General features: G+C 43.4%; 1 protein-coding gene across 1 annotated transcript in view; it reads right to left on the reverse strand.

Moving 5' to 3' along the window:
• Positions 1 to 23773, reverse strand: part of PCBD2 (pterin-4 alpha-carbinolamine dehydratase 2) — a 39957-nt gene extending 16184 nt beyond the window's left edge. The window contains exons 1-2 of the mRNA XM_030213112.1: positions 23635 to 23773; positions 20857 to 20988 (exon numbers count right to left, since the gene is read on the reverse strand). Coding sequence (XP_030068972.1) covers positions 20857 to 20988; positions 23635 to 23637 — 135 coding nt within the window. The 5' untranslated portion in view covers positions 23638 to 23773. The remainder of the gene's footprint in view (positions 1 to 20856; positions 20989 to 23634) is intronic.
• Positions 23774 to 25635: the final 1862 nt, after the last annotated feature.

The raw sequence follows: 25635 nt of genomic DNA on the forward strand, positions 1-25635 counted from the left end.
TCCTGAGCGGTAAATACAAAGTAAGCAAAGATCCTTGGGGTAACCAGTGTACCCATATGGGCAACAACATATCTATGGAGGGGTACATAGGAGAGAAGAAGCCAGTACTGAGCCTCTTATGCAAAGCAAAATCTGAGCAATATAACTGCATCTAAACCATTCAGAAGGATGCACCTGACAGAGAAACGTTTCCCTACAAACACACATGTTGCATTATTGTAACAGCTGTAAATTAACACTGAACACTAGCCCCTGATTTTGATAGTATGAATATATATGATGAGGCAAGTGAACTAACATTATGGGTCATTAACACACAGTTATCTCACATTAGTAGCCCACATTTAATGTCATGCAATTCAGTATGTAAGTAAATTTGTTGCAGAAAATCAAACCACACTTCAGAGTCAGCACTACAATTTGCAAATTTTAAACATGTTTATTAGGGTCATGGCCCATTTTGCACAATTATACTGTCACAACTTATTTTAGATAGACTTTGCACTGCTGTTTACACACTGAAGGACAAATTAGGTCTTCCCAGATAATTTTCTTTTCATTAGTCCACTATCTCAGTATTCCAGAACCAGTGGGATAGCTGTGTCCATCAATCAGCAGGTGGAGATAGAGAACTGAGAACTGAGCTGAGACATCTCTTAGCATTCAGATCCACCTCCTCAGTATTTAGGTAGACAAGCAGTAAGGATAAACTCGGAATAAACACAACCACCTTAAAGAACTCGCTTGTCTGGTTAGTGTTAGGTCAGCCAACATGTGTGGACCTCTCATCGCTGGACAACTTGTAGAGACAGGGAATATGCAGGGAACACCGTGCTGACACAGTGTTTTGACCCATTACTTCACACCGACTATCATCTCAGGAACCGCGAGCGGGCCTCTGGAATAGTGGGAAGGACTAATTGGAAAGAAAATTATCAGGCAACACACAAATTTCTCCTTTCATTATGTAGTTTCCTAGTATTCCAGAACCTGTGGATGTTTAAAAGCAATCCCAAGAATGAGTGGGATCTTAGCTCCATCACCTTAAGCCCCAAAACTGGCTTCCAAGCAGTGGCGTAGCTACGGGGGCCATGGGCCTGCCCCCCCCCCAAAATTGACTGCCAATGACCAGGCTGGAACTGTGTCTCAAAATAGAGATCAAGAGTCCCCTGAAGACGGAAGGACGGATGACCAGAGGCTTTGGCTTATCCTCCAGCAACCAATGTGGCTTTTTCCGCAGTTCTTTCACTAAGTTACTGAGATCTTCCCCAAATAGCCACTTGCCCCAAAAGGGCAGTTTAACTAGACATGACTTGACACTGCATCTGCTGCCACAGCAACCGGAGTTGCCAATGTGCCATGACAGCCAAAGACGTCCTGCGGGCAGTATTTTTTATTTATTACATTTGTACCCCGCTCTTTCCCACATACAGCAGGTCCAGTGCGGCTTACATAGTAAAAGAAAGCATCTTACATGGTAAAGAATACAGTAAAAACAAGGAAATGTAGGAACAGTATTATAAATTGTGATGATCATAACTACTTACATTATGAAAGGCATTACAAAGGACATGTGAAAAGAACGTAATGACTAGAATAGGGAAGGTAGACAAGGATGATAGTGAAAGGGAAGGAGAAAGTATCATATCATATCATAAATAGCATCCAAGTAGGCCAAACCCGCTTCCAGCTAAGCATTATGGTGCCCATCTTGCGTTGCAGACTGCTGATGCCACTTCAGTCATACTCTTGCCACGAACAAACTACACTATCGCTCGAAGGCCCAGCGAGCATACTAGCTTCCTATCCTATAGATCTTTTAGGGCAATGCCCCCCTTGCACTGGCAAAATGATCTTAGTCATCACCGTAACAAGGGAGTCCACCGTGGGAAGATGCAATTTATCTTTGTCCTCCAGAACCAATGGGTAGAGGTGAGCCACGGCATTTCCCACTCTCCGCCACGCACGCCGGTGAGACCTATTTTGCTGTAATGAGGTCCTGAATGGATCAGGAAAGCCTTAGAAGGACCTCTAAGTCCCTTTGTAATCAATGAAGATGGAACTCCTGATGCTGCAGCAGAAGGATCCTCAATGAAAAGCACTGCCACTGACTCGTACTAAGCTCCTCTTTATGAACAGTACTTTTGGATCATCCCCCTCCGCAGGAGGGAGCTCTCCCTCCTCTAACCGCTCCTCTGAACAGACCAAGGCCACATCAGATAAGGAAAGAAAAGCAGAGAGCGTCATCTGCCCACTCCTGGAGGTCTGAACAAGATCACTTAGGAGCTGGAGGGGCAGCGAGACAAGAAACTCAAGCACCTTGCAGCAGGGGCGTAGCCAGCCTTCCGTGGGGAGGGGGTCCAGAGCCCGGGGGGAGGGGCACATTTTAGCCCTCCCCCCGGCGCCGCCCCCCCACAGCCGACATTGCCGCCCCCCCCCTCCGCCGCGAACCCGCCGCCGCTGCAGCCTACCTTTACTTTTGCTGGTGGGGGATCCCACTCCCCGCCAGCCGACGTCTTCTTCTCAGTCGCTTCCTTTCCTGCTCTTCAATTTGTTTGCTGACGTCCTGCACATTGTACGTGCAGGACGTCAGACTCAGAGAACAGAACTGTTCTCTGAGTCTGACGTCCTGCACGTACAATTACGTGCAGGACGTCAGCAAACAAATTGAAGAGCAGGAAGGACTGAGAAGACGTTGGCTGGCGGGGAGTGGGATCCCCCGCCAGCAAAAGTAAAGGTAGGCGGCGGCGGGGGCGGGTTCGCCGGGAGGGGGGGTCCTGGGGTGAATCTGCGGGGGCCCCGGCCCCCTCAGGCCCCACGTAGCTACGCCACTGCCTTGCAGCAACTCTATCCCTGCTTCAGTAAACAGGTTTGATGTAGGAACAATATAACTCCAGAGAAAACAAAGATTCTCAATGCAGCTGAATGCTCAGTCAGGCCCCGAAGCTGTAAACTGGCAGCTGTGCTCGATCAGAAAGAGGCTGCTCCTCGCTGCCAGTCATCTGTGGCAAAATAGAGGTATCAAACTGCACACCAGCCCTGCCAGAAAACCCAAAGTTCCTGTCATATTCGGATGTTGTGACAAATCCGAAGACATACTGCTGCTATTTGCTCTGCATCCCACAAAGTGCCTGGCTTACATGCACTGCAACGCCCCGACAGGTCACATCTCACAGCAGGAACACCACTTAACTGCCTCCGCGGGAAGTCACCATTCACACTGTCACCAGCACAGCACAACATGTCCTAAGTGGTGAGTCAGGATCCCTCCCCTGCACCAAAACTTGCAGCCCTTCAAGTAGTTCTGAGTCAAAACTTTAGTCAGACTTACCACTGCCAGCTGCTGTCCCCAGAGGAGCTTCACAGGAAACAGGGGAGAGGTGAAGGGAGGGAAGTAGTAATATAGTAGATGACGGCATAAAAAGACCTGCACGGTCCATCCAGTCTGCCCAACAAGATAAACTCATATGTGCCACTTTTTGTGTATACTTTTCCTTGATTTGTACCTGTCTTTTTCAGGGCACAGACCGTATAGGTCTGCCCAGCACTATCCCCGCCTCCCAACCACCGGCTCTGGCACAGACCGTATAAGTCTGCCCAGCACTATCCCCGCCTCCCACTACCGACTCTGCCACCCAATCTCGGCTAAGCTCCTGAGGATCCATTCCTTCTGAACAGGATTCCTTTATGTTTATCCCACACGTTTGAATTCCGTTACCGTTTTCATCTCCACCACCTCCCGCGGGAGGGCATTCCAAGCATCCACTAAATTCAAGGGGCACCAGAGAGAGATCTGAAGACCTCCAGATATGACTCTGCAGACTCAAACCACCTGCAAAGCTCAACTGGAGCCCAGCTGACCAACTGAAGCAGATCACTCAGAAGCAAAGGCTGAAAAGTGTGTCCATTCACCTGCTGGAGACAGAAAATACTGAGGAGCTGGACTGGATGCCAAGAGAGATATATCTTAGCTCAGTTTTCAGTTCTCTATCTCCAACTGCTGATTGATGAACACAACTACCTCAAAGGGTCTGGAATAGTGGGAAGCAACGTACTAGAAGGACCCTTTTACTAAACCAAGATCTGCAGTCTGGCGGCATAGTGTGGGAGTATACCACACGTAGCTGCAAATTGCTTGGCACCCAGTAGGGGTGGAACCTTTATTTTCTAATGCTGGTCCCATGCTAATGCGACAATAGGAGCACAATACCTGACCAAAAGCTAATGCTGGAGCATTTACCACCCTCTATTAGCAGGCACTAAGCACTCATGCATTAACGGTGCGGTAAATGTAACATGCTGGTTGGCTAACACTTCCAAGTCCTCTCTCCGCCCTGCCACATCCTTTAACAGAAAAATTTCAGTAATATGCAGTTTATAACGCAAAGAAACAGGCAAATTACTGGAAAACCCCTAAACACTGTCACACAGCAGCGTGCTGTGCGTTTAAACGAGTGTTAAATGCTTAATGCACTTTAGTATAAAGTGCCCCAAAATTGCACTGTTGGTGTGTACTACATCAACCTCTTAGGATGATTGGAAAATATTTATATTTTATTTTACTATTTGTAATAAAGCATCAACTACAACCAAGCGCAAAGCCATAATCAGTGCTGTAAATCTGGTGCAACTTGAGACGATTCGGGCCTTCCATTGAGAAATGTTAAAAATTTGCGACCACATGCAAAAATCAGTGTATATTCTAAGGAATGACATTCAACTAAACCACGGGTTAAATTTAATACTTCAATAACCCTGCCAGAATGCTACAATACTCCTAAATAAGAATTATTCCAATTTGTTGATCTTCACGTTGGACGAAACACACTGTAGCAATCTTGGTAATTCACGTCCTGCTGGGACACACCATGATTTAAAGTAACATAATACAGACCAGAATCATGGCTAATCTAAACCACCTGACCAGATAAACAACCATTTCCCTTCTCCTCTTCACGAAGGACATTTCTGTTTATTGTCATGTCGACTTGATTCATTTGAGTTCACAAAATTAAAGGAGACAAACAACACTGCAAATGGGCGGCACAACCTTCCACGAAGGCTGGATGTGCAGGTACTGGCAGACTGCGACCAAGACCTGTGGTCCAAAAAGTCGTCAGGAGAGCAGAACATCTCCACTAATCCAATCTGGACTATTCAGCAGTGTCACAAGCTGTCACCACAGATACAATTTTCTTATTTAATGAACTATCAGACAGGGAGAACTAGTTGACAGATCCTATTAGGCCAGACCACGCACAACCTGTTGCAAGAAGAAAGGTGGACACCAAGTCGGATCCTAATACAAAAGGTTCACCACAATTAAGCAAACAGTTTTGCATTTTATCTTTTTTAAACTATAAATATTCGCACTTGTGTATATATGACCTGGGACAGAACTGGAACTCAACCTCCAATTTAATAAAAACTTAAAATATCCACAAAGATGGTATTTAGTGTGTGTGTGTGTGTGAATATATTATTTACACACACACATACATACCATTTTGCAGGGAAGGCGTCATTAATCTGAAACTGCAAGCAGAGATCAGAAAGGTCTATGGAATCTGAACAGAACTTTATTTAAAAAAAAAAAAAAAAAAAAACTCTGGCTTGAAAAATGGTTTATTTGGTAGGATGCCCATGTTTCAATTCCCAGCCTAGCTTCTGCTCCTCTGGAGATGCTGCAGCACAGCATTCATAGCCTCTGGTGAGGAAAGAAAGGTGAGCTTGAGGAAGTCTCGACTAAACAATGGCAGCACCTATCAAGCCAGGCTCCAGAGCGTGGACCTTGCCAATTTCCCAAAGGACTATTGCGGCAACAGTTGTGATTATGTGCAAAAAAGAATATCTTGGGTAGCCGTGAATGAGATCACAGAGCACTACAGTTCCCGTACTGGCCACATCTAACTAAGCCGAAAGGCCCAGCAGTAGAAAAGCAAGCAGTTGCAACACCAAAATAAGCACACTGACTGTCCAAAAAGACCTGAATCAGAAAACATCAATCTTGCCAGCAAGTAGTACCTCCGATATCATGTTAAGGCACTATAAAATTGACACCTTTGGTTTAAGAATTGGTTACTGGACAGAAAACAGAAGGTAGGGTTAAATGGTCATTTTTTTTTCCAATGGAGAGGGTGAATAGTGGAGTGCCACAGGGATCTGTACTGGGACAAGTGCTATTTACATATTGATAAATGATCTGGAAATCAGAAAGACAAGCGAGGTGATTAAATTTGTAGAGCACACAAAACTATTCAAACTTATGAAAGCACATGTGGATTTTGAAAACTTGCGGGATGACCTTAGGAAACTGGAAGACTGAGCATCCAAATGGCAGAATGAAATTTAATGTAAACAAATGCAAAGTTATACACATTGGGAAGAATAATCCAAATCATAGTTATCTGATGCTAGGGTCCCACTTTAGAAGTCAGCACTACAGGAAAAGACCTAGGTGTTATTGTAGACAATATGCTGAAATCTTCTTCCCAGTGTGCAGTGGTGGACAAAAAAGTAAACAGGATGCTAGGATTAGGAGAGGGATGCAAAATAAGACCAAAAATATTATAATACCCCTGTAACGCTCCATGGTGTGACCTCACCTTGAATACTGTGTTCAATTCTGGTTGCCATATCTCAAAAAAGATATAGCGGAATTAGAAAAAGTTAAAAATGATAGTGGGGTGGAACTGCACCCATATGAGGAAAGTCTAAAGAGATTAGGGCTCTTCAGCTTGGAAAAGAGACGGCTGAGGAGGGATATGATTGAGGTCTATAAATCTTGAGTGGTGTAGTACAAAGACCAGGGGACACTCAATGAAATTACAAGAAAATACTTTTAAAACAAATAGTTTGAAATAACTATTCTTTGAGTGAAAAAATAAGCTCTGGAACTCGTTGCAAGAGGATGTGGCATTAAGGGTATCGTGAGGACCAGTGTGAGACCCCACTCTACAATGAACCAATAATAAAATGTTCTAATAGCCTTAAATACTATTTTACAGTGGCAAAGACCTTTCAAACCCTGTTATGCTCTCCGTCACCTGTTAACGGTCTCTCACATTTCAGCACAGTATTTACAATGGACAAACATGGCTGCTACTCCTTTTACAGGACAAGATTTAAATGCATTTCCCAGTAGGTGGCACACAGGATATTAAAAGAATATTCACTTATTCAAAATGACAGGTTTGACTGAGTAAGCATTACATTATATTATAATTTGCAACTACCATCAAGAATGAAATATTCTTCAGAAATTTACAACAACATGACAGATAATCACAATCTCAAACAACCGGAACATAAATCAATTAAAATTTAAAAGATACTTCCGATACAAAAAAAAACAAACAGTCTAACACCTTTCTAAACTGGTAATGTCCTAACTTACTAAGAGAAGAAGGCGGAAGATTGCAGCTAGAAGCTGCTTCATAGGTCAAAGAAGACTTAAAATATTATGCTTTTACTTTACAGACAGTAGGAAAACCAAGCATATAGAGATTTCCAGTGGAACTGGAATGACCTCTGTTAAGAAAGATAAAAATGATCGATCAAATAACCTACACAATCACCATGGAAAGCCTTAAAAAAATAATACTAGAATTAGTTACCGGATAACAATGGACGGGTAATGCAGTTTTAATTTTTTTTTTTTACTATCCGCATTTGATTTATTGTTGATTGTATTAACAAGTTTATAATGTAAGGTATTGATTGTAATATGAATTAATAACCTGCCTCAGGTTCTTGACAAGCACCTATGTTTACTAAGGTGTGCTATGGGCGTGTTAGCGTTTTTAATGTGCGTAAATGGTTTATGCCCATTAAATGCTAACGCTCCCATAGAAACGTATAGGCGCATTAGCGTTTAACGCGCTTTAAATTTAAAGGTTAAGAGAATTTTAAAAAAAAAAAAAAAAAACAGAGCTTACAAAATGATTTAATATTGGCGGTGAAGTATCCACTGCAGCTAAGAAAAAACGAGTTCAACCTCTTTCTAACAGGGCAGCATAGAAAATTACGGCACCTAGTGGAGATGGAACGGTTTCTACATTTAAGAATGAGATACACACATTTTGTTTCTCTTCCTACGAGTCAAAAAAAAATGGAAAACACTGTTTGTCACAAACATTCTATTTTTCACACATGCATAAAAAGCCATAATGTGTGTATTGAAGTGCAGTGCACAGTCCCTTATAGGAAGGAAAATACTGGTAATTTTATGGCAATTCTTGACAGCGGTAACAAAAAAAAGGTCAGGGCACCTAACCAGCCATTCCCCAATGTGTACTTTCTGTTATTTCCTCTTTAAGGTCTATTCTATTTGCACAAGAAAAACACAAAAGAAAATGCCAGAACAAAAAGTAAATCACTTTTTTCAACAATTTTATAGGAAAATAGAATTCCCTGTAAGCCTCCAAACCCCGAGTCAGAATTGATTATATTATAGAATTAAATGAAGCTAAGTCCCGCCCCCAATAAAACTGGATAAAGACAGGCAGAGAGAACCAACAACAACAAAAAATCCACCGAGATCTATTTAAGAGGTTTACAGCTTTATGAAAAACAAATGAAAACACAGAGCCACAACACACACATGATCAACTGTGGGGCCCAGCCAGTGTTTGTCAGAGCAGATGTAGCATTTTAGCGAATGTGATTGTTTTGTGAAAGAAATAATTCTGATCAAGAAGTTGACTGCAGCCAACGTGAGCCCTGCACTGTGTCACATTAATCCATCCTGACAGGGAACCAGGGGTGGAGATTCCTACTGTGAAGGGAGCAGATGTGGAAGGTCACATCTAGGACTAACTTCAAAACAGTCCCTGTGTAGAACAGTGAGCCTAAAGGCCCGAAACAGACAAGCGCTGGATTAATGTGTGTCCGCTAAGTGGCTCACACAATGTTTTGGACAAGTAACGAGCCCATTTTAAATAGCCACACCTGTAGCAGTTTCAAGTTTTATTTATAAGACCATTAAGTACCACACTCAACATTTTTTTTTTTTAAATAAGCTTTTTCATGAGTCTGGGGAAGCAGAAAGTGATAAGAGCTGGGATGGAAAACCAATTCACAATCCAAATCCATTTTTTTGGCCTCTGTAAAGAGGGCGACTGTAAAGGGACCAGGAAGTAACAGAGGAAGCAGCTTCTATGTGCCAGCATTGCCCTCAGCAAAAGAAATGCCTCACTGTTCTCAAAAGCTGTCAAAACTCATTCAAAAAACCTGCCCACAGCACTAAATTACTCGAAAGGGGAATAAGATCTTCCAAATAGCTCAAAATTGTTCCACATGAAGATATGCTGCAAGGTAGGAGGGGGAACAGATATGAATGCAATTTTCCAAATCAAAAGGCAGTCAATGAAAGTGGTTTGTGAAATGCAATATTCCTATATCCACAAACAGATTTTTTTTTAAGGGGGGGGGGGGGTGGAATAAAACCCCCAGGCTGAGGTCGGTGGTACAGAGTTTTGTAATGCTGTGTTTTGATTATTGTAATGGTTTACTGCTTGGCAGTCCCAAATCTCAGCTCCAGGCTTTACAAATTGTGCAAAATTCAATTGGCTAGGGTATTGTTGAGTTGTTAGTAAATATAGCGTATCATGTCTGTTTTGAAATCTTTGCATTGGCTACCCATCGACTATCATATTAAATTTAAATTTTGCTTCTAGTGTTTAAGATCTTAACTGGTCACGTATCAGAAGTGTTGGCTGTAAATTGCCTATGTATCCGCCAGCAAGATCGTTGAGATCTGCACAACAGTTGTATTTGGATATATCCTCAAACTGAGCTGCCTGATCGAATTGAGTATCGAGTCACCATATTGTAAGTAGCAGGTCCTACTTTGTGAAATAATTTACCACTGAGGCTTAGAAAACTGCAGGAAGTAAAGAAGTTTAAACAAGAGGTGGGTCTTGACCTCTTTTAACAAGTGTATGGAGTAGAAGATGGTTGAAAAATCAAGATGGCAGAGAATATCATCACGCTCTTATTTAAGTCTCCGCCACCCTATTTGCAAAGGACTCAAATACAAATCAGTTCATGGATCCAGCTTCTCATATATAAGTACACAACTCTGGAATGCACTCTCAAAACCGTGAAAACTACGTACGACCACCTCAACTTCCGGAAATCACTAAAAGACTTACCTGTTCAAAAAGGCAGATCCTAAGGACCCAACTTAATTACCTGAATCCAGCAATTCAAAGAAACCCAAATTTGTTATGAACTTTATATAACTTCCCTCTCTATGTTTCTCTAATGTGTCTGTACATATCTATTTCATTTAAAATAGCATCACTCTATATTTGTTTCTTCACCGGAGGAGGCTTTCACCCCACGGCGCTATGTAAGCCACATTGAGCCTGCAAATAGGTGGGAAAATGTGGGGTAGAAATGTAACAAATAAATATCAGAATGTTGTTTTAATTTTTTTATTAGTTGTAATTTTGTTTTAGGTTTTATGTATAGTTCTATGAATACAATTTGGATTTTATGTATGTTTATTTTGTGAACCACTAAGAACTATTGAATTGTGTGGTATAGAAGTGCTTGATTAAATAAATACTGATCATCACGCCCTACGCTTGCACCAAATACCAGCGTCAGCCATCTCAAGATCACAATACGTGCTGCTCCCCTGCAAGCTACCACTGGAAACGTAATATTACTGAGCACTTCTCTCCCTACAGCTTACCGCGGCCTTTGATCCGACTGATCATGTACTCCTACTACAACGGCCTCTCCCAGATAAGTGCCCACGATACTGCTCTTCCCTGGTTCTCTTCCTTCTCTCCGACCAGGTCTATACCATCCCTAACAATATGTCCGAATCTGCACCCTTTTCTTTAGTCTCCGGAGTACCATAAGGTTCTATCCTCTCTCCCACCCTCTTTAACATCTTCCTGGCTCCATTGCTCACACTTCTTCATTCCCCTGGACTTCACAGCTTTCGTTATGCTGATGCAAATGGAAGAGGCTCCATTTGTACTAACTCCTGTTCAATAGAATTGCTGGTGCTCCCTTGGTGACAATATTTAAATTTAAAAGGTTTACTCTTCCCTTTTATCTCTCTGTCTATTTGCAACATGCCGCTTTGCCTTGCTACAGAGAGCCCAAAAATTAAATACAGAGCGAGCTCCACCTGGACTAAAACCTTCCAAGGATATTCTGATGAGCCTGATATGAGACTATAGATCACAAATACTCAGCTCTCTGTAGTCTGTTTCTAATAAGAGAATCACGCCAGGGACCCATTCTTCACCCTGTTTTAAACACAGAAACATGATTTCTTCTCAAATAGGTACAACCAACTTCTAACTTACTTTGATTTATATCAACTCAATTATTTTACTTCTAACTGCAAGAACAGTACAAAAGGCCTATCGAAAACCCCAGGTGAAGCATGAGAGCAGATGGAGAATGATTAAAAGGGCTTAGGATAATGCAGAGAAATAACCCCTGCATTATAAATCGGAGAAATTCCTCCTAACTAGCCCCTGCCTCTATGTCATCCACTTAGAGCTGAAAAACAGCTTAACACAGGAATACAACAGGCTACAAACAGACTACAAATAATCAACAGTTCCTTACTATTATACCTTCCCAAGGTCTCCTTTCTTTTCTGTCCTATTAGGTATATTTCTAGTTCATGCAATGCATGTGCTTTCAACCACCAGCACATAGAGGGCACTGCTGTGCAAAGAGTCACTGGGTGCGGTTAAGTGAGGCATTTCTACCAATCTCAAACTCCATGGAAGCGCGACAACCCAGAAGAAAGAAGGAAAGGCCATGGCATTTTGACTCTCTAAATTGAAAATGGCTAGAAATATCTACTACATTATCTTGCTCAATATGTATTTTCAGTAAAAATTTCAAAGTTCAAAAAGAATAACTTCAGTGTGTGTTGTGCATATTCAATTTCACAATATAGTTTTATTCTGAACGTGAACAAACCCTCTGTGACCCTTCTTTCAATTTAATCACCAGTAACATCCTCTACATCTCTCCACACAATCACATCCCGAGAGGGAATAAGATTTGCACATGGGGAATGAACCCGTCAGAGAAGTTCGTTTCCAATCTGACCACAGCCAGGGTGCCCTCGCTCTGACCTCCACTTCAAAAATCAAACTTAATAGGCACCGTGTCGCTATAAAGCTCACAGCAAAAGACTAAGTTAAGATCACGGCCTCCAGCAATACTGGAAATCAAATTAAAGTGGAGACATTCTTCAAGAGTCTTGACAGGCATAATCCTTGTTACCATGTAAATTTATGGTAAGCTGCTTGCTATCAGCCACAGGTGCTGTTTTTAATATATGGACCACATCTGGCTGGGGATAACCATGTCTCTAAGGGCTGAAAATGGCTTTCTCTACAAGACAATGGGGTAAAGGAAAAAGCAAACGGCAGGGAAATGCTGCAGGAAAGAACATTTCATATAAAATAGTTCATAGCACCTAGTTTGTCGCTATTGCAATCAACCCCAAGCATTTATATATAAAAAAGCTGATAAAAGACATATTACACATTCTTAATGCTGTGGATGGCAAGTTAAAAGGAGATATTTTCACCATATAAAAACAGTATTAACAAAACAGCAAGATGTAACATATGCGCTGGTCCCTCTGTATACACGCAAATGATTTTACAACCTTTGTTCAATGCAAACTAATGGAGTCACATGCTCAAAAGAGGTCACTCAGGCTCAGCCCTCTGGCCCTGTGGAAATTAAACCTTGCACTGTCGGTGTTAACTACTTGCAGGAAGCTGTACGGTAGCAATGAGGAGGCAGGACCCCAAGCAATTCCACCAGATCACAGCCCAAAGAGGCAGCATACCGTGCAGGAATGAATTTAAACACATTGAGGGATTCACTCAGATATCCATCTTCTTTCAGTTTTTCTCCATCTGCTAATTTGCTCAATGACACCTCTGTTCCACAGCCCACAGTGTATTCCACTGATTTTTAGGACATGTTTTTATCAGTGTAAATCACTGATGCCATCACCACACCTGCTGAACACCCATATCGGGGGAAACTCTCAATGGTGGAATGCAAGTTTTACTAACATGGTTTATGGTTTATTAAATTTGCTATACTGCCCAAGTTAACTTGCAGATCTGGGTGGTTTACACACTAAAACAAAATTATTGTAAAAGTAAAAAAGAACTACAATGATGGACCAGGAAAGAGATTCTTCTATACAAGTCATTCAACTAGATACGTAGCAGCAAAGCAGAAGAGAAGAATAGAGAGAGGAGAGAGTCTAGAGAACAGTAGGAGGGGAAAGGAAAAACAGTGTGACCCAGGAGCGTAGCCAGACCTCACGGGGGGAGGGGGCCAGAGCCCGAGGTTGAGGGCACATTTTGAGTGCCATCTCTTCGCCCCCCCCCCCCCCCCCGCCTCACCTCCTCTCCTCACCAATACCTTTGCTGGCGGGGGGGGGGGGGGGGTCCCCAACCCCCACCAGCCGAAGCCTTCTTCAGCACGGTCTCCGGTGCAGCCGCGTTCGCTGCCTGCCCCCTGCTCTTCTTTCTTCTTGCTCCTCCTGTGCATGCCGCTGCTGCACCGGAGACCGCTGAGCATCATGTGTGCACAAGAGGAGCAAAGAAGAAAGAAGAGCAGGGGGCAGGCAGCGAACGCGGCATAATTTCATACCACTTGAGTAGTGAATGGCCATGGGAAAGACTATTTATTTGGATAAAGCTTACATCTTTCTTAGTAGCAGCTAAGGCAAATAACATCAGGTACATTAGCTATTTCCTTGTCCCTGAAGGGCTCACAATCTAGCTTGTACTCGAGACAATGAAGGGTTAAATGACTTGCCAAAATCACAAGGATCAGCAGCGAGATTTGAACCGGGTTTTCCCTGGTTGTCAGCCTAGTGCTCTAACCACTAGGCTAATCCCACTCTGTTCTCATCACTCCTACCATAAACCGGGAGAATGTCTAGCACATGTGCTAAAAGCATATTCTCTCTATCCCATTAGCAGGTCCGTCAGGTCACTGGAAATAAGACTATGCATTTGACCCTATCTCACCCCATCCCGGAACACCCGGAGGCTGAAGGCCATCAGTATGTGTTCAACGGTCATGTGTTGCATAACTAAAACTGTTTGTACCAAAAAGTATTATCATTAAGCAATGAATATTGATCTACTGGGTGGGGGTGTGATCCTCCCACTTTTTCTAACCCATTGTATGGGAATAAGGTTCTGGTCCCAGAAGCAGTGATGATGAGGATAACTTGGATTTAATGGCACAACAGAGATGTGGTTCACTAAGATATAGTTATACTTGGCTAACATAGTAAATGATGACAGATAAAGACCTGTACAGTCCATCCAGTCTGCCCAACAAGATAAACTCATTTTACTTGGTATGTGATACTTTATATGTATACCAGAGTTGATTTGACCTTGCTTTCTCAGGGCACAAACCGTAGACGTCTGCCCAGCACTGTTCTTGTACTAAAAGTTCTGAAGATTCTGGAATCCTAAAGAGTTACACGATTCTGGAATCCCAATTAGTAGCAACATTCCCATGTAGAACCCCAAAGAGTAACATATAACATAGTAAATGACGGCAGATAAAGACCTGTATGGTCCATCCAGTCTGCCCAACAAGATAAACTCATTTTACATGGTATACAAAACTTTATATTATACCAGAGTTTGATTTGACCTTGCCATTCTCAGGGCACAAACCATAGAAGTCTGCCCAGCACAGTTTCTTGTACTAAAAGTTCTGAAGCTAACGTTGAAGCCCCCTTAAACACTCCAGCCAATCCATATCTATTCAGTTACGATCAGGGCGTAGACTGTAGAAGTCTGCCCAGCACTGGTTTTGTTTCCCAATTACCAGTGTTGACACCCAATCTCCGCTAAGATTCCTGTGGATCCATTCCTTCTAAAACAGGATTCCTTTGTGTTTAACCCACACGCTTGAATTGCATTACCGTTTTCATCCCACCACCTCCAGCAGAAGGACATTCCATGTATCCACCACCCTCTCCGTGAATAAATACTTCCTGACATTAGTACTGAGTCTGCCCCCCTTCAACCTCAATTCATGTCCTCTAGTTCTACCGCCTTCCCATCTCCGGGATAAGCTTTGCTTTACAGCTATAATCTATTCAGTAAAACAGGGTAGGAAGAAAAGGAGGAGAGGTATCATGACTTGCAGGACTTAAAAGGGTAAGGAAGAGGTACTGTGGGTTAATCTGGAAAGAGGGAATGGTGTGATATACAGACCTCCTTCACAAGGAGAAGCAGACAGATATTTAATTAAGATATTCAATATACAGCTACAAAAGGGGAAGAACTGCTAATAGGTGATTTATACCAGAAGTTAATTGCAGTATTCATGTTGTTGGATCATCTAGAAGTAGGGAGATCCTGGATTCTCTACAGAGAGAACTGTTCCAACAGTGGGATGGGGCTGTACTGGACCTATTGGTTACAAATGAAGAGCATTTCTGATGTATAGCAGGTAATCCAGCATCCATACCACATTGATATTAAGACACATGTAGATAGGGTTCATTCAAAAGTGAAGGTTCTAGATTTCATAAAAGTAAAATTTTTAAAAAGAACTTTGTCAAGTTAGGGGAATACTCAAGGAGGAGTAGCTGGATGGGACATCTGTGGAAGTAGAGAAAAGCAGTAGGGGAAAAACTGAAAGGACCCATTTTAAGGGCAAACAAATGGTCTTCAAAATTATAGCTGAAAAAGGGAAAAAGAAGGTAATCTTCATAAACAGAAAGAGAAAGGCAAGCAGCAATATTTATTTGCTTACTAGTAAATGAGGCCATTTCTGACACAAATGAAACGGGCGCTAGCAAGGTTTTTGTCAGAGTGTGTATGTTTGAGAGTGTGTGTGAGAGTGACTGTGTGTGTGTGTGAGAGAGAGAGAGAGTGAATGTGTTTGTGACAAAGTGAGATTGCTGGGTGCGAGTGTGTGCGCTCTGTCCCCTGCAGCCACCCTGCGATTCTCCTCTCTCCCCTGCCCCCCCTTCCGCCACCCAGCGAGTCTCGTGTCCCTTCTCCCCCTCCAGCCACCCAGTGATTCTCCTCTCTTCCCCGGCTCCCCCTCCAGCCACCCAGCAATTGTTCCTCGCTCCCCTGCCCCCCTCCAGCCACCCCACCGATTGTCCTCGCTCCCCTGCCCCCCCCTCAGACACCAAGTGATTCTAGTTTTTCCTGTGCCCCTCCTCCAGCCACCCAGCGATTCTCTGTTTTCCCTTTCCCCCACCGATGCTCTTCTCTCCCTGGGTCGTGCCCCCCCTTCCAGGACCCAGCGAATCTCCTGTCTCCCATGCCCCATCGATTCGCTGCTGTGCACCCGCCCTCCCACCTGTGGTTGGTCAGCTGTTGCGTATGACGTGCGTAGGGTGAGCGATGCGATTCGGTGAGTGTCATTGCTCCGCCCTCAACATCATCACGCTGTGACGCGAGGGCGGGGCAGACAATCATGGGCAAACAGCGATCTACACAACTACACACTTAGAACTTGGAGACTTCCGGAGAGTCAGGCTTCCCGCTTCATTAGAACATTGGAGGTGCGTTTATATAGAGAGATATATAGATATACTGTCTTTCATGTACCAAGTAAAAGAAAAACAGTATACAACCACAAAGGAGAAAAAATGAACTGTACAACAATACATAAAAAATTTCTCTGCTGAATCACTGGTTATCAAGGTTAAATCCCACTCAAGGATCTAATTAAAACAGAAAACCTAATTTCATTTTAAAAAAACCATAAATATTAAAAGATTGCTCAAACATGGTTTTAAGCAATTTTGAGTTTTCCAAATTTAATAAAGATTTTGCTATCCCACCCATAAACAAAGTTATCCGAGCAGGCTTACTGTCTAATTATAGGGTAGAAATAGGGAGACAATAAGAGGGCCTCGTGTCTAGAGGGGGGGGGTGGGGATATCATAAGGTAGGCATTACCCAACCTAAAAGCACTATGTTGAGAATCATCCAACCACAATTTTTTATGAGAAGGGAATCACAAAAAGGTTTGCCTCTGAGGAGCAGAGCGAGCAGACAGGTGACAAAGAAGGAAAACTGAATGCAAACAGGAGGATCCTTGTGTCCTGATGGGTCAACATCATGATCTTAATACAAGCCAAAATGGTAACCAATGCTGCTCCTGAAGAAGCAGAGTTAGAGAATCATTGACTTATTTTTTCCAGATTACTTTATGATGCTATCTGGAAAAGCTAAGAGAAGCTGGTAAAGTAGCCGGAAAGCAAAGATGCAAAAGGAAGAAAAGATAGCCAATATGGTAAAAAACACATGCAAGGTATTTTTGACAAAACACAAGGAGAAATATTTCTCTCAATACATTGCACAGGCTGCCAATTTCAACCAGTTGTTCAGTATAGTAAACAGCCCACTGCAACCCCCACAACAGAACCAGCCTGCCCAGTCTAAACTGAACTGCAATGATTTTGCTGCATACTTTTGTCAACAAAATCAAAAGTCTACCCCAGGACTTACAAGCAGTCCCACGCAGTCTCCAAGCAGTTAACCAGGAGGGCACAAACCTCCTCCTGACAAAGACAGATGGGACACTTTTAACCCAATGACAGAGGAGAATCTGGACAAAATCCTAAGAGACCTTCAACCAACTACCTGCTCCCTTGCCCATCAAAGGTAGTGCAGCAGGCAAGTACGGGCCTCATAGAGGACGTCACAAAAACTATGAACTCCTCTCTTTCTAATGGGCAACTACCAACAGCATTAAAAGGGCAGTGGTTCACCCTTTGCTTAAGAAAAGCAACCATGATCAGGACAAACTTGAAAGTTACAGGCCAGTATTCAACATCCCACTTCTAAGGAAACTTATAGAACAGTTTTGTGTTCAACTCAATGATTGGCTAGAAAAGATAAACTTGCTAGATCCATGTCAATCTGGATTCAAACCCAGTTATAGAACAGAAACTGTCCTTGTATCCCTACTAGATGATCTTTACAGAAATCGAGACAGGTGATTCGTCTTACTACTACTACTACTACTATTTAGCATTTCTATAGCGCTACAAGGCGTATGCAGCGCTGCACAAACATAGAAGAAAGACAGTCCCTGCTCAAAGAGCTTACAATCTTGGTAACAAACAGAAATTAAAGAAAATAAGATGATACTTTTTTTTTTCATTTATACTTTTATTATATTACACAAGTAATAAACTTGTTACATGTAACTCAGGGAAAACTACAAGGCAGAATATTCTCTTAACAGAGTAAACAAGGAAAAACGAAATTTTTTAGAAACTATATACCATCGCATTTATCCCTTCCTTAGACCACAAATATGGGAGAGTAACTAATAAATCAGGAAATCACAGTAATATAAAATTAACAAGGCCCATGCCCACCCACATTTATTTCTTATTCAGCCTATAAACATATCATTGCCCTGACACCCTCTTCAGGTCTATGAAAGCTTTAAGCTGGTCTGGTACAAAAAAAACATATTTAACTCCCAAAGATGCCTTTTTTATTGGACTAATTTATGGGCCCTTTAACAGAGGCGCAGTGAAAAATGGCCTGCAGTAGTGTAGACGTGCATTTTGGGCGCATGCAGAATCATTTTTTCAGCGCACCTGTAAAAAATGCCCTTTTTATCAATTTTGCCAAAAATTGACGTGCGGCAAAATGAAAATTGCCACGCCTCCATTTTAGGTCTAAGACCTTACCACTAGCCATTGAACTAGCGGTAAGGTCTCACGCGGTAAACCGGGTGGTAATGGTCTATGTGCGTAAAATGCCCGATTACCACCTGCGTGCCAGAAAATAAAAATATTTTCCGGCACATGTAGCGGACACGCCTCAAAAATAAAATTACACGCAAGGGCCACGTGCTAGCCGGGCGGGTAAGTCAAAATTGACGCAAGTTGGGTGTAAGTAGGCACCTACACAGCTTAGTAAAGGGCCCCTTAGTACATTTTTTGATTAGCTTTCGAAAGCTAATCAAAAAATGTACTAAATTAGTCCAATTAAAAAAAGTATCATCTTATTTTATTTCTATTAATTTTCTCAGGAGTCTCTCATGAGAGAATTCATAGAATACAGCTAGACATCTACTGACTAACAAATTACATGATCAAACTCCAGCCTATATTAAAGGTCTTTCCTTGGTTCCCTGTCCAGCAACATATAACTTAACATTTTGACTTGGATTATTATGTTACTAGTAAAAAAAGGCCCGTTTCTGACACAAATGAAACGGGCGCTAGCAAGGTTTTCCTCGTAATGTGTATGTTTGAGAGAGAGTGTGTGTGTGTGAGAGATGGAGTGTGTGTGTCATAGAGAGAATGAGAGACAGCCAGAGACAGCGTGTGTTTGTGTGAGAGAGAGTGTATAAGAGACAGAGAGTCTGTGTGTGTGAGACTGTGAGAGATAGAGTGTGATAGACAGGGAGTGTGTCAGACAGAGTGTATGTGAGACAGTGGAGTGAGTGAGTGTGAGCCCCCACCCCCCTCTCGCAGGGCCCCCCTCCCCACCCCCACTCTCTCTGGTCTCAGAACCCCCTCCCCACCTCCCTCTCCCTGCCCCGCCTCCAGCCATCCATGTCCAGCGGACCCTCCCCTCCCCCCCCGGCGCATCAAGCCCCCTTGCCACCTGCAGCTGCCAGTAGTAACGCTGTCCAGCCACTGCTGCTTCCCCTGTTGAACAGCAGCGGCCGCTACCAAAAAGAAAGAAGCGATAAATGTTTTTAAACCCAGCCCAAATCATTCGCAAATGCCCGAGTCTTACAACGCAGTCTCTGCAGCCGCGCCTCCTCTCGCTTCCACGTCACTGCCCCTGAGTAAGACCCCGGAGGAGCGCAGTGCCGTGACAGGCGAGAGAGGAGCGGCTGCAGAGACTGAGTTGTAAGACTCAGGCATTTGGGGAATGATTTGGGCTGGTTTAAAACATTTATCGCTTCTTTCTTTTGGAGCAGTAGCAGCGGCCGGACAGCGTTACTACTGGCATTTGCGGGTGGCGATGGGGTTTGATGCGCCGGGGGGGGGTGTTGATGTGCCATGGGGGATTGGGTGATGCGCAGAGGGGGGAGGGTTCTGTGGTGCCGTGCTTGTAGTTTTTGATGCGCCGCTCCCTGCCACTTGCTCCGAAATGGCAGGGAGCGGCGCACTGACAGCTGATTCCTAGGCAGGGGGAGGAGTACCTACTCCTCCCCCTGCCTGAGAATCAGCTGTTAGTGATGTCATCCTGGCTACGGAGCCTAGCTCAGCAACTCCAGCAGCCACGGACACAGGCAGTCCCACATTAGAACGTTGGTGGTGAGAATTATTATATAGGATATCACTGGATTAATTATAAGTATTTCATTATTTGTACATATCCTCAAACCTTTTCCCAGAAAAGCTATAAGACTGACAAAAATTCAACATTTTCAGTAAAAACTTCCAAAAAAGGGCCAGCAAAAAAATTCATGAAATCTAGCTATTCCAAGAAAACTCATCTACAGTAACTCCTGCTCCTTCATGTTTATTAATAAGACAGGCCTAAAAATGTGTACTTTCACTGCTGTTGCTGGACAGCAAACAAAGCATAAAAATGATCTCAAATTCCAAAATACTGCCACTTCCTAAGAGCAAAATGTTTAACTTTGAGTACTGACTGCCAAAATGGAGGTTTATTTCACGTAACTGCAAATAAAAAGTAGCTTAATTCGTCAGTTCAGAAGGGGGAGATTTTGTAACACTGTTCAGTAAAATTCTCCTTTAGAAGTTCCAAAAAAAAGAGAGAGATTCAATGATTCACCCAGACCAACAATGATCCAAGTAAGGGTCTCTCACTTGAGCTACAAAAGGTGCTGAAGCATTACCTGATTGAAGGTTTTGAAGTTGTACTCCTTGTATATAGCATCTCTCGTACCCAGCTCGTTCCACCCTGAAGCCTTCAGATCATGTAAAACTTGGCTTCTCTCCTCCGTTGTCAGCCAGTGTGCCTCAGAAGTCTGTGAATACAAAAAAAGTGAAATTCAAGAACAGTAAATGAACTGAGCAGATGAAGGTACAACTATTTCCTCACAGCATTAACAACACTCTGCTACCTACCACTAGGACTCCAGAGATTAGAATCAGCAAGTCAAATAAACCACTGACTTCAGAATCAGAACAAACCTAGGATCACTTCTCCTGGATCCACAGTTTCTGCCCCATCTTCTCCCATTTTTACCCAGCACCTGGCTGTTACTAGAGGAAGAGGAAGCCATCCGGCACTATAAGCTTTCACTTGCAATTACCTAGCCATTTTCCCCGCATTATATTTTAGACTTAGGCAAGAGTCACACACCACGGCTCCTACCAGAACCATGCAATCATGGGCCCAAAACCCATCAACTGGGTGTTAAGACTGTGGGATGACTGACTCCTTCTGCTGCATCCCCCACCTTACTAATCATTTCTATAGTGCTACTAGATGTACACAGCACTGTACACATTATATGCAGGTACTTTCTCTGTCCCTAGAGGGCTCACAATCTAAGTTTTTTTTTATATCTGGGGCAATGGAGGGTTAAATGACTTGCCCAATGTCACAAGGAGCTGCAGTGGAAATCGAACCCAGATTGCCAGGATCAAAGCCCAATGCACTAACCATTAGGCCACTCCTCCCACCTTGAACAACAAATAAAACTCAGGTCCCTCCTTCACAACTCTGTTCATTTCTGGATCTGTAAAATCCACTACAATATTAAGAAAATAAAACTAGGTGTAAGAAATGGTGTATGAAATTGCTGGGAAGACATGTTTTGTTACAGCAGGCTGTGGACAAATTACAGAGCTATTTCTCAATATATGCTATATAAAACACAAGATGCCATGCTCCAATCTCTATCCCTTCCTGTCACACAATGCATGGGAAAATTCAGTAAATTTCACTCACCATGTTTTCACATTTCAACTTATATTTATTTGTGGTATATAAAATAAATACCTAAGTGGTTTACAACAATAAATAATGCTAAATTGGAAGGAAGGATTGAAACACTAATGGTGCCCTAGTTTACATCGGTTAACATAATGTGGGAGGGAAAGTTAGATATAAATTACTCTGAAACATATATGGGAAGGAGGTTCTGTAAAATCAACCAATACAATCCAAGAGTGTTTCTGCCAGAGCCACTATCATGGTTACCAGAGATTAATTTGCTGATGTGAAGGCTTGAGAAAAAGAAAGTGAGCCTTAAGCAATTAAAAGAAAGTTCAGGTCAAATTTCAAAGGAAGATAATTCCAAAGTGTAAGAGCAACCATTATAGAGGCAGATGTTCCAGTCAAGTGTTCAATACATAATGGCTGTTTAGGAAGTTTCATCATATTTTATATTGTATTTACTTTTATTTTATTAACATATTGTATATACTTGTGGTCCCCTCATTCAGAACAACTGATGATGGGAGTTGAATTCTTTTAAATACATATGTTGTGTTACTGAACAGAGTACGTAAAGAGGTTACATCATTCAGCCTATTACCTTACAAAAACTATATTGCATGGACCCTGATACAGGCCGTCACTGAACCTGTATATTTTGGAGTTCTACAAATAAGGAAGTCCTTTAACACTACATCTGCAAAGTGCTGCACAACGCACAAGACACTTAAAACACAGTACGAGAACAACTGCGTTCTCATCTGGATCTCAGGGCAATATTAACTATTTAACTGGTGAATCCGTCTTTGATTAATATTTTATTCACAGTCATGATGAACATCCCAATGATAGCAGACCTCATCCATGAGTAAAAGTCAAGAACCTGTTTATGTCCACTAGATGGTGCTGGCACAGCAAGGAAGAGCGGAGTTACTTTTGAACACAGTATTTTCTTTTTCGATAGGAAAGAATTGTAGCGGCTAATCTGTTAATGCCAAGCAATTCTTAACGAGGGCAGTGTCAGGAGACAGTAATTCAGGGAAAAAGGTAAAGACGGATAGTGCGGGATCCTCTGGATCCTCCAAAACGGGTCATCAACTCATTCCTGACATCTTCACACAAGTCCATTTGTGTTCAACTACTTAAAGTGGAGATTTGACTATATAAGATCTATACTGAACTTCGAGAGCTACACAGGATTCAAAAAGCAAACAGCTGTAGCAGTACAGTAATAACATGGCAGCTTTAAGTGGAATCCACTTCAGGACCGGAAAAATTCACTATCAAAACTAAAATAGAGAGTAGGCTAAATATATTTTCTGCAATCTATATCAAAGAAAAGCGTTTCATAACGCCATCCTAAGAATAGCTGGCATCAAACCCATAACAACACTAATACTACTGTTATTAAAATATTACTTTTGCTTTAAAAGTTTTTCAAGAGACTGTAAAGTCTAAACTTTTGGAAACCAGATACGTTACAGTTTGGCATAAAGACCCAACTATGTAGTGTCCAACATGCAGAAGAATTAGCCAAAAAAATCACTGTATTACATATATATATAAATATATAAAGTGTAAGCAGGAGATGCGCACGCAGCTCACACTGTGCGTCCCATTCTTGTGCAGCATTCCTTCACATTAAATACAATAAAGAGTTGTGCTAATAACGACCCGCCCCGTGCGAGCTGAAACCTCCACCGAGGGACCACAAATGCCGCGTACTTACCATCTTAGAAGAATTTCTGCCACTAAAGCCTAAAGACAGAACCTCTGCGGAGTGCAAGCTGTGAACGCCAGCAAAACATGACCCAGAGCACGAGCAATGTGAGGGGGGCGGATCAATTCAACACGCGTCTCTCTCTCTCGCGGAGTGGGACTCGGCTCCGCCCCCTAACTCCCTAGTCAGGAAGCGGAGGCGCAGAAACAAAAGCGTCGAAGACTGGAGCGAAGAAAACAAAATGCCCGGAAACGGCATGATGACGTCAAAAACTTGAAGCTTCCCCCCCCCCCCTCGCACACAGCCGCCATTTTGGCGATACCAAAACAAACTGCTACTGCTACTGCTACTGCTGCATGCTTAGCATTTTCCTTTCATCTCAGTTACAGAAACATGTTGGCTTGTGCAGCATGCGGATGTACACAGAGAAACCTTTCATCGGTTAGAGTAGTAATTACTTCTAATCCTAATCGAGTGTGCTCAATTCGAGGGGCTGGTTATAGATAGGGTTACCATATGGCTCCAGCAAAAGGAGGACGGATTGAGCCAGCCGGGTTTACACTCTAGCAGGCGTTGTATTCGTGCAGATATTATTATTGTTTGTATAGCGCTACCAGACGCACACAGCGCTGAACACCTGACACAGAGAGACCAGTCCCTGCTCGATAGAGCCTGTGCTCAGTGCCATAGCGAGGGCTAATGGCACCTGGGGCGGGTCGCCGCTGCGCACCCCCCCCCCCTCTGCGGCACCCCCCCGACCGCATTCTTACCTGCGGAAGGAGAGCTGATCCGCCCCGAGTGCACGTCACTCGGAGCTGCGTCGGCCCCGCTGGTTCCCTGCTCTCTCTTCCCCGGAACAGGAAGTAACCTGTTCCGGGGCAGAGAGAGCAGGGAAACCAGCGGGACCGGCACCCCCCGAGCGCGTGCACCCGGAGCAGGACTGCCCCTCCCTTCCTACGCCACTGTAGAGCCTACAATCTAAAAATACAGCAGGACAATTAAGGGTGAGGAAAGTACTGGGTGAGAAGGAACAAGGATAGGGGAATTGAGTAGCGGTTAGGGGCGAAAAGCAGTGGTGAAAAGATGGGTTTTCAGCATAGATTGAAAACAGGCAGAGATGGAGCTAGGCGTACAGGCTCAGGAAGTCCATTCCAGGCATAAGGCGCCGCAAGGGAAAAGGAAAGAAGCCTGGAATTAGCAGTGGAGAAGGGGGACGGCCAGAGAGATTTGGCCAGTGAGCGGAGTTTACGGGAGGAATGTAGGGAGAGATGAGAGAGGAGAGGTAATGGGGGGCTGCAGAATGGATGCATTTAAAGGTAGAGAAGTTTGAACTGTACGCGGAGTGGACAGGGAGCCAGTTAAGTGACTTGAGGAGTGGGCTAGTGTGGGTACAATTTTGGCGGAAAATAAGTCGTGCCGCTGAATTTTGGACAGACTGGAGAGGAGAGAGATGGTTTTCACCTAGTAAGTACCACCAAAACAGCGATTGTTATCACCATGCAAAGTTTTTAGGGTTGTTTTATATATATATATATATAATCTCTATATAAAACGCACCTCCAACGTTCTAATGAAGCCTCTGTTAGCCAACATTCTAAAGTGAAGGGGGTGAGATCGCATTGTGTCTGCCCGCCCACGCGTCAACGTGATGACGTCGAGGGCGGAGCAATGACACTCAACCAATCGCAACGCTCGGCAGCGAAGCGTCAGGGAAGGAGGCGGCGCTCTCGACGTCTAGCCTTCCCTTCGCTGTGTTCCGCCTTCTTCTGACGTCAAGGATGACGTCAAAAGAAAGGCGGAACACAGCGAAGGAAAACCTAGACGTCGGGAGCGCCGCCTCCTTCCCTGACGCTTCGCTGCCACGGAGGTAAATTTAAAAACAAGAAAAAAAAAAAAAAAACAACCATGTTGGGGGGAGAGAAGAGGTGGCCACTAAACAACACAATGGGAGCGGGAGGGCAGGGGAGAAACGACAGCATGGATGCGAAGGGGGGAGGGGGGTGGGAGAAG

This window comes from Microcaecilia unicolor, chromosome 8, assembly GCF_901765095.1.
Source record: "Microcaecilia unicolor chromosome 8, aMicUni1.1, whole genome shotgun sequence".
Classification (NCBI taxonomy): Eukaryota; Metazoa; Chordata; class Amphibia; order Gymnophiona; family Siphonopidae; genus Microcaecilia; species Microcaecilia unicolor.